This window comes from Chaetura pelagica, unplaced genomic scaffold, assembly GCF_000747805.2.
Source record: "Chaetura pelagica isolate M959 unplaced genomic scaffold, ChaPel_1.0 scaffold166, whole genome shotgun sequence".
Taxonomy (NCBI): Eukaryota; Metazoa; Chordata; class Aves; order Apodiformes; family Apodidae; genus Chaetura; species Chaetura pelagica.
The window spans coordinates 2,963,510-2,972,109 of NW_009953758.1; the positions used below are offsets into that span (position 1 = coordinate 2,963,510).

The 8,600-nt window shown below is 40.3% G+C and overlaps 1 protein-coding gene across 8 annotated transcripts in view; it reads left to right on the forward strand.

Moving 5' to 3' along the window:
* Nucleotides 1–1,516, forward strand: part of CAMK2G (calcium/calmodulin-dependent protein kinase II gamma) — a 115,018-nt gene extending 113,502 nt beyond the window's left edge. For all 8 annotated transcript variants that reach the window (XM_010000759.1, XM_010000754.1, XM_010000753.1 and 5 more), the window contains 2 exons: nucleotides 96–190; nucleotides 1,284–1,516. In XM_010000759.1, coding sequence (XP_009999061.1) covers nucleotides 96–190; nucleotides 1,284–1,516 — 328 coding nt within the window. The remainder of the gene's footprint in view (nucleotides 1–95; nucleotides 191–1,283) is intronic.
* Nucleotides 1,517–8,600: the final 7,084 nt, after the last annotated feature.

The window sequence follows — 8,600 nt, forward strand, 5'->3', positions numbered from 1 at the left end:
CACAGGGTGAGTCAAATGCCATACCAGTGCTTCATTCTGTAAATAGCCTTGGGGCTCAAATGCAGACTGTAAGCCTGTGGTGCTTTTCTTTGCAGAAAAATCTGTGATCCTGGCTTGACCTCATTTGAACCTGAAGCACTGGGGAACCTGGTTGAAGGAATGGATTTCCATAAGTTTTACTTTGAGAACTGTGAGTGGGTAGATTTGGTAACACCAACAGCTTTCTGTCTAATCTTCCTTTATGCCACATTTTTTAGGAAAATTGCCCTCTAGTTTTTACTGGTTATCAGAACCAGCCAGAACCTGTTTGTGCATGGGTTATAATGGCCAGCATGCTTTCTCTAAAAAACCTTTTTCAGCAACAATTTTAATTCTAACCCCCAGATTCCTTCACTGTAGGCATACAGTTTTCCTGGTGCAAGTATTTTGTAAGCAGGGACTGCAGGATATTTAAAAGATTGAGGCACTGGATTTCCTACTGATCTGGAAATGGAGAAAATGAGTGTATTTTGATGGAAACAACATGCATGTTTGAGGCAGACATACTGAATGGCCAAACATCATCGTGCACAAATCAGTCATGCCTTGGCTTTGAGTTTTGCCTGGACAGTTTCAGATCTCTAACACCTAATGAACCTGTTTCATGGATACAAGGATCACCTTGTCAGTCTAGGGCAGGAAAAAGAGTTTGGAGAGATGTTTGTCATTAATTGTAGTGGAATTGCTTCCCTTCCTGGATGTTTCCACAGGAAGAGAAATTGAAATTTAAATCCTGAGCTGTTTTATTTTGGGGGTTAGGTCAAGGTCCTTAGTAGAGCTAATTCCTAGTGTTCTAAATACACAGAGACTTTGTCTTTCTCAAAAGCCTTTTCTGGAGTACTTTTAATACTTCTTTGAGGCTTGTTCATATTTAATACAGGCCTAGCTTAAAGATCTCCTGATTATTGACTTTTTTTCAACAATATTCTATTGTTAAAATATCTTTTCCTATAACTGAAGAAACAGCAACACTGATGTTGAAAAAGTGGCAAGTATGCTTTGCAGAAGAAGTGGGAGAAAAGGGCCCAGGGGATTCTAGGCAGTAATAAGTGCACAGTTCCTGAGGAGAACAATAGGTTATAGGGGAAAGAATTGCTTGGATTTTGCCTGAAAAATTGCACAAGCCATTTTTATTGGATCCCAGAATCCAGTGGAAGGTGAGAATACAATACAGGTTGGAGGATGCGGGGGGCTGTTCCTTCCTGGTAGTAAAATGAAGCTGATGGTTTTGCATGTTCTGCCAGTACTGTCGAAGAACAGCAAGCCAATACACACCACCATCCTGAACCCCCACGTCCATGTCATCGGTGAAGATGCTGCCTGCATCGCCTATATCCGCCTGACACAGTACATTGATGGCCAGGGCCGGCCCCGCACCACGCAGTCTGAGGAGACCCGTGTTTGGCACCGCCGAGATGGCAAGTGGCTGAACGTCCACTACCACTGCTCTGGAGCTCCTGCAGCACCTCTCCAGTGAGGATCAAATATGGGTATGGACTATCAGGGAAGGAGTATATCATACACATAGCTAAGGCTCCTCTATGTGGAAATTTAGTATTCAGGGCTGTTCAGCTGACTGTCAGAGAACCATTTTCAGTTGTCTGTAGGCTAAAAACTTCTGCTAATCGTTGTTGTTCACTTTTCTAAGCCTTGTCCTCTGGACTTAGTAGGATTATCTGCCACTCCTGATGAACTGGAGTCATGTGCCAGACAGTTGTTCCTAAGCATAGCTACCCTTGTAGCAGCAGTCCTTCCTCCCAGGTACTCAGCTCTGTGCTCAGATAGAGTGCTAATCCAGGGTAGAGAGGAAGAGTCATCTCAAGCTGTGCATGGGTTTGCTGTTTCTGAGCTGCCAGGCATGTTACCTTTACATGCTGGTGATTTCATAAAACATTTTTTATAAGAATGTCATGTTCTAGAGAGAATATTGTAAAATCTTTGCAGAACAATTCCTGAGAAAAGTCAGAGGAAAAAAAATCTAAACAAAATAATAGTATCAAAGGATTTTAAAAGTCCCCCAATTAGCCTACTACAATTCAGCATTGGAGTAAACTTTGATTATAAAATTCAACATGAAGAAACTGTTATTTCTTGCTCCTGAAGGACAGCAGATCCATTTACTTATGCAGCATTTGGGTATTCATCTTTATTGCTTTACTGGTTTCTTTTAGTTAGATACACAGAGTCTTTCTGCCTCCTTTCATTTTTATGCTAAAGTATACATCACATTCATTTTAAAGATCTAAGTTTCCTAATCTTAAGACCTTTTTACTAAAGGTTTTCTATTTAAGAGCAAACACAAAAAATATCTACACCTGGGAGACAAGCTTTTTTCAATGTGGTTGGTTGAGAATGAGCCACTCAAGTATAATTATTTCTCGAGTCTGAGTCTTGTGTACTACTTGGGACTAAGCCAAGAGCAGTTTTTATTCTTATGTGTTGTGGAGGAATCAGCCCTACTGAAAGCAGTGGAAAAGAATGTGAACTATCACAAGCAAACTGCAGAGGTCACAGATGGAATCTGAAAGCAAAAGCCAGTTGGGGGGCACCAGAAGCAGGGAACCTTTCCAAAGAGCTGGACAATCAGCTGAATTTTCAGGGACTAAGGCAGTGAGAAGGATAAAACTTTTGCAGGGAAACAAAAAATAACTTACTTGAAGCAGTTTTCATCCACAAAGATGTTGAGGGAAACTTACCTCCTGGATTTAGTAAAAAAAAAAAAAAAAAAAGCGGAAGAAATTAGTAAATTGAAGATTGGTGTGGCTCAGTGGCTACATCTAGGAGTTCTGAAGAAGCTTAGGAATGTAGAGTCTTAGCTACTACAGAATAAGTGTGTTTCCTTGATTTGGCTGCTGAAATGTTGCAGCTCCACACAAAGTATGTGCTGGAGGGTTTCTGAAGACTGCAGAGCAGAAGCCATTTCCAAACCACAAAATGTTGGTTAAAACAATATTTAAAAAAACAACCCATAAATGAAACTGAAGTGGAAATATTTGTGTGCATTTCTGGGTTCTGAAGGAGGTGTAACCACATGCAATTATGAGTGAGGTCAGTGTGGACAGCCCCCATCAGAGAACATGGAATCATTTTGGAGCACTCTTTGTCCCTGTGCAGTGAAGGGTAGGGATGAAGAAGGAATGAGATGAGTAAGAATGCTTAAATAGAAGTCAGTGGGGTTTCTCTCACCTGGTAGGCAGAGATCATTTTTGGGTAATGCATCTTGAAAGGAAACTGCAGCCATAAAAGAAGTTTCAGGTTAATCAGAGGACTTTGTATAAGTAGAGAGTAGGAACCAAGAAGGAAGAAGACTGGTAAGAGAGTTTGACAAAGATTTGCCAACTAAGAAATGGTAGAAAGAAGATTTTGGTTACACTTTCATGGCAGGAAAATGCTAAACAAACATAAAAAAACCCAAGCTTAAAACTGATTAAAATAAATCCAGTAATTTGACACAAGAAGATTAGCCAGGAGGAATCTTTGCTGAAAGCAGTCACTAAGGCTACAACTTTGCAAAACTGTAGAAAGGCTCATACATTTGTTTAAATATTAAGAACATACAGAGACAAAATAATTGAAGATTAAAATAAAATAAAATATTTCAGTTCAAGGCAAAAACTAATTGGAAATGAGGCAGAAACTGTTCCTTAGGACCAGAGCCTTTGCTCACCCCTTGGGAAACTTCTTTAGCTTCTGGAACATGTCACTATTAGATAGTGGGCTCACATCTGCTGCAATCAAGCAAGTAATTAATTTTAGTAAGTAGTTAATTTTCATTGGCACACTCAGCCACCTGGAAGGGAAAGTGTGTGCCTCTGGTCTTCAGGGCTCTCCTCACAAGCCCCAGCCTGTGTTGTGTTAGCAAGGGTTTCTGCCTGCACCAAATAATTAGCCTGTGGAAAGCATGTTTTATTAATTGCATACAGCTAATGTTTGACTTTATTTCTTCCCATCTTTCATCCTGTTCTCCCCGCTCCTTTCTGGGTGGACACTACCTCTCCGTGACTGCAGCAACTTGAGGAGATACTCAGCTGGAGGGCAAAATCTTCTTAGCAAGCAGCTCTGGAGTGCCTGAGTGACAGCAACGGTCATGTCTGTTTCGACATAAAAAAAAATAAATACAAATTACAAACAGGCAGCAGCCAAATGCACGAAACCCTGCATGCATCTGATGCTCCAGGCGCTGCCTTTCTGTTGTTTTCCATGGATCCATCGTGTCTGTTTCTGCTGTACGAAGGTGTTTTTAAATCTGAAAAAAAAAAAACAAAACCCAAAAAAAAGACATGTTGTTTGTATAAAATATTTAAAAAACAGGAATAATGCTAAATAAATGACAGATTATCCAACATGCCCCTTCCCCCAGGGCTAAGAAAATGGCAGCAGCTGGAACATCTTTCAGAAATGAAGTGAGGGGGAAAGAAAAAGTGAAGGAGAGAGAAAGAGAGGGCGAACAAAAACGGAGGCGGCTTGAGCAGCGATGGCTGAACTGTGCTCCACAAAGCTATGGTGGAAAGTAACATCACATTCAGGCTGTGCTGTGACTTCAGTCCATGAGAGGTGGCAAGGAGGCCCCAGAGGAGACAGTGAGAAGACTGGGGCTCAAGAGACAGGAGGCACTTCTCTTCCTGTTGCCTGGCAGGCTGACTTCAGCCTGAGTTTCTTCTTCAATTTCTGCACAGTAAGAATGCTATGGAGAGCTGGTTGCTCAGCTGCTGGGTCCCAAAACAGACCTTTTTTAAAAAAAAAAACACAACAAAACAAAATGGGATGTTGATTTAAAACTAAAGGTGGATGTAGGGAGTTAAAAAATGGGTTTAAGTGAATATGACTTAAATAGAAGCTTGTTCTTCAGAGATACTGGTTTTAGAAGCAGCCACTACCTGTCCAAACATGGAGGTTTGAAGCAAGCTTATTTAATTCAACAAAACAAAAGCATTGCATTAAGAGCAGAGATTTTAGAGGAAGAGGGTACATGTATGGGATTTTCTATTTTTTTTTTTTTTCCTTTCTAGTAGCATAGTTGGGATCCACAGTGCTGCAGAACACATGTTCCTTAGGAAGCAGACAAAAAACTTAGTGTTATGTTCTTCATGAAGACTTGCACATACACTCCTATATGAGACATAAATAGCGTGTGTTTTTTATACTGAAATATGTGCACCCATAGAACTAAAGGGGTTACCTGGCCTCCTGTTTGATTCGTTTGGTGTCCGAGTAAAATAGCAGTGGGAGCCAGCAGCCCCAGCCAGGTGCTTCTCCCATCCACTAACCCATCTGATGTTTGTAAGTGTCATGTTTCCTAGTGTTTATTTGGGTAATTTTTCTATTTTTTACAGTGATGTTGTAACACAGAAAACTATCAGTTCAGAACCTCAGAGACTGTCTGAAGGACTCCAGACCACCTCCCTGTGTTGCTTCTGGGTGTTATGTCATGAAGCAGAGGGGAAAGGGAATTAGCACATGTGATCTGATGTTTGTCCTTTGGGCCAGATAATCTTCCTTTTTTTCTTTTTTTTTTTTCTTTTTCCTTTTTTTTTTTTTTTTCTGCAGAAGGAGTCAATTTCCTTTATTCGTGGGTGGGGAATGTGAAAGTGTTTTGTTGACCTTACCAATGAGGGAGCGTAGCCCCAAGAATAAAATGGCCTTTTTGGCTGACCCAATAGGATTTTCCTGACCAAGGGAAGGCATCACATGCAGAAGCTGGGATAGGCTTTTACCTGAATTTCTCTACCCCTAATCACTTTTTGGATCTTTTGAGGGAGTTAAAGTGATTATATTGACAGCATACTGAATGTGAAGCAACCGTTTTACAGACTACACAAGATAAGAAAGCCAGTTAGGAATTTTAATCTTTATTTAACAGAATGCAGAAAATAAAAGCTTTGCGTAAAGTGGAATTCTCTCCACAGATGGCACTCTGCTCCATTTGTTAGAGAGGTGCTATCCCACACCAGGATTAGGTCAGCAAACCCCTGATGAAGGAAAGAACCATCCATGCTTCCCAGGCTTGTCTGAGCAAATGTCCTTTTCTTCCTCCCTCCACCATGCCAGGGAGGAGCCTGGAGATTGAACCCATTGAGGGCAAACACTAGATTTTATTATTTCAAAACATTTTTTATGACAGCACTAAGCCAATGAGTGAAGTGGAAAAGTGAAAAGCCTTGATATTTTATTCAGGTGTTTTTTTTAAAGCCACGAAGAGAGAGCAAACAGGAGGTTACAATTATGTCATAAAAAAGACATACAAAACATTATGCATGCCTTCTTTAGGTCTGATCTTCCTTGTCTCTACCTGATCATGATTAATAATTAAAAAGAAAACCCTCTGTATTAAGTAATTGCATCTTTCAGAGAAAATTTAAAAAGAACTTGAGTATTTTGGTTTTGCACAGTCTTGGAGACAAGCTCTCTTTGGGTTGTTTTTTTTTGTTTTGTTTCTAAGTTAATGAGAACCTTAGCTTGGTATGGCCATTATCAAACACAGCTGTACACCTTTAGCATTCTTAATGTTCTCTTATGGGGCTAATATAAGCATCTATATAATATATATTATAAATATCACATTTTAAACAGGAAATGGAAGGCATTTGATGCAGAATTTTTGCATGATATAGAAATAATAAAAGTTAGCTAGTGTTTGTTTGTTTGGTCTGAATGTTGGTAGAACCTTCATAGCTTTGTTACAATGAAACCTTGAACTGAAGATATTTAATAAAATAACATTTAAACAGTGCCAAGTTTTTAGTGTCACGTTTTTCTCTTAAACCATGGAACAATGTGGAATGGCACTTCTGGGATAAGAATCAATCTGCAAAGCGTTATTTTTGTGTCACTTAATGATGTGATTTTTTAAAGTCATGTTTTAAAAAGGAAAAAAGGTAAGTGGCTGCTCTTCCCACCCTCCCCTTGCTCTTCTCAGGTGCATGTGGGAAGAACTGCAGATGGGAGAGGGTAGCTTTGCCTTATCACCTAACCAAACTTCAGTGTGCTTAATCCCCTCTAACTGCAGCAATTACCTAGCAAATAGGTGTCAGTTGCTGCTGCTTAAGAGATTATTGCTTTTGCCACCTGAAACAGGAGGAAAATTATTCTTGGTGTTTAAAGGGAGAAGGTAAGAGTTTTACAGCCCTCTGGGACTGCAGGCAATCCGTTCGTGGCTAGGAGAGATAGTTCCTGCTATTACGGTATCAGAGAGGGTTCTGCTATAGTTTCTGACATCCAAGGTCACTCATCACTTCACTTATCAGGTGAAGTATCTTCTGAAGCAGTTAATCATATCTTAATGATCTTTGAAGAAATGTTGCAGTATGATCCAGTATGTGCTAGGAAGATACTGATAAAGTTGGTGATGGTTTCCTATGTTCTTAGTAGCTCTTTTAACCAGGACAAGAGTCACTTTAACACTTACTGAAAGCACGGTAGTCTAATTAATGTTTATATAAAGAATATTTATGTGGCATATATATGGGACTTTTCTGAGTGTTCCTTTGTGTGTTTGAATTGATGTAACTTTTAAAAAGGTGCTGATATTCTAGTTACGCTGTACTGCATGTGCCTTCACCACTTGCAAGAGATCTGTTAGGCAGTCTTGGGTAGGGAAACTGAAAAAAAAATGTATTAAGATTATAGAATCTGCTCTAGAGAAGTTCCTGTCTTAGGTTTTCTTGTCTTTTAACTGACGCGAGGGAGTGGGAATGGTACTTATCTGCAGTGTGGTAGCTGCAGTATTGATCTATCAAGCAGATACATCCTCAGAAACTTATTTTCAGCCTGGTTAAAATCTGCTTGTCATATTGGATGGCTTTTTACTGTCTTCTTAAGAGAAGTGTCTGAGCATGGTTTTCTGAACTCCTTTCCTCTCTCCCAATATATGTACATGAATGCTTGTACACAGAGCTTGATTGCTCTGTGGGATACCTGTGACTGATGGTAGCTTTTCTTTGTGCCCAAATCAGATTTCCTTTAAAAGTAGGATTGGTCTTCTCTCACTTGCTGGGATAGCGGCACCAAGTCTGGCAGGGTGCTTTTGTGCCGTAGTATGTACGACATGTGTGGAGAAGCACAAGCAGAAATAGACCTCAAGTTAGATCTCCTTTCAGTTTTATTATGAAAACTGTTACCTACATGCAACTGCTAACATAGACAAGAGGAAAGAGCAGTTTCTGGCTTTGCTCTGGCTCTGTGAGGTGGCTGCAGACAAGTAATTTGTGTGCTCACTGCTTCAGCTTTTCTGTTTGTCCTTGCAGATAATAGACTGACCTCTGCAGAAATCACTAGAAGAGGCTGATGAGCAGTGATGCAGAGCAGCTGGGTGGTATTGCTGCTTCACATTACAGGTGCACTTCCTTCCCTCTCCCCCACAAGGATCAGAAAAGTTTGGGAGGGCAAACTAATGCACCTGGAATGTGTGTTTATTTGGGTTTGGTATACATTTATTTTAGAGTTGGGAAAAGTGGTCCTTGGTTGCACTTAAAGTGGCTTGAGTGGAGGGTTATGGATTTTTCAGTTGAGATCCTTAGTGCCTGAAAACTCAACTGCAGGAATCCCCTGCCTGCCAGTAAGGA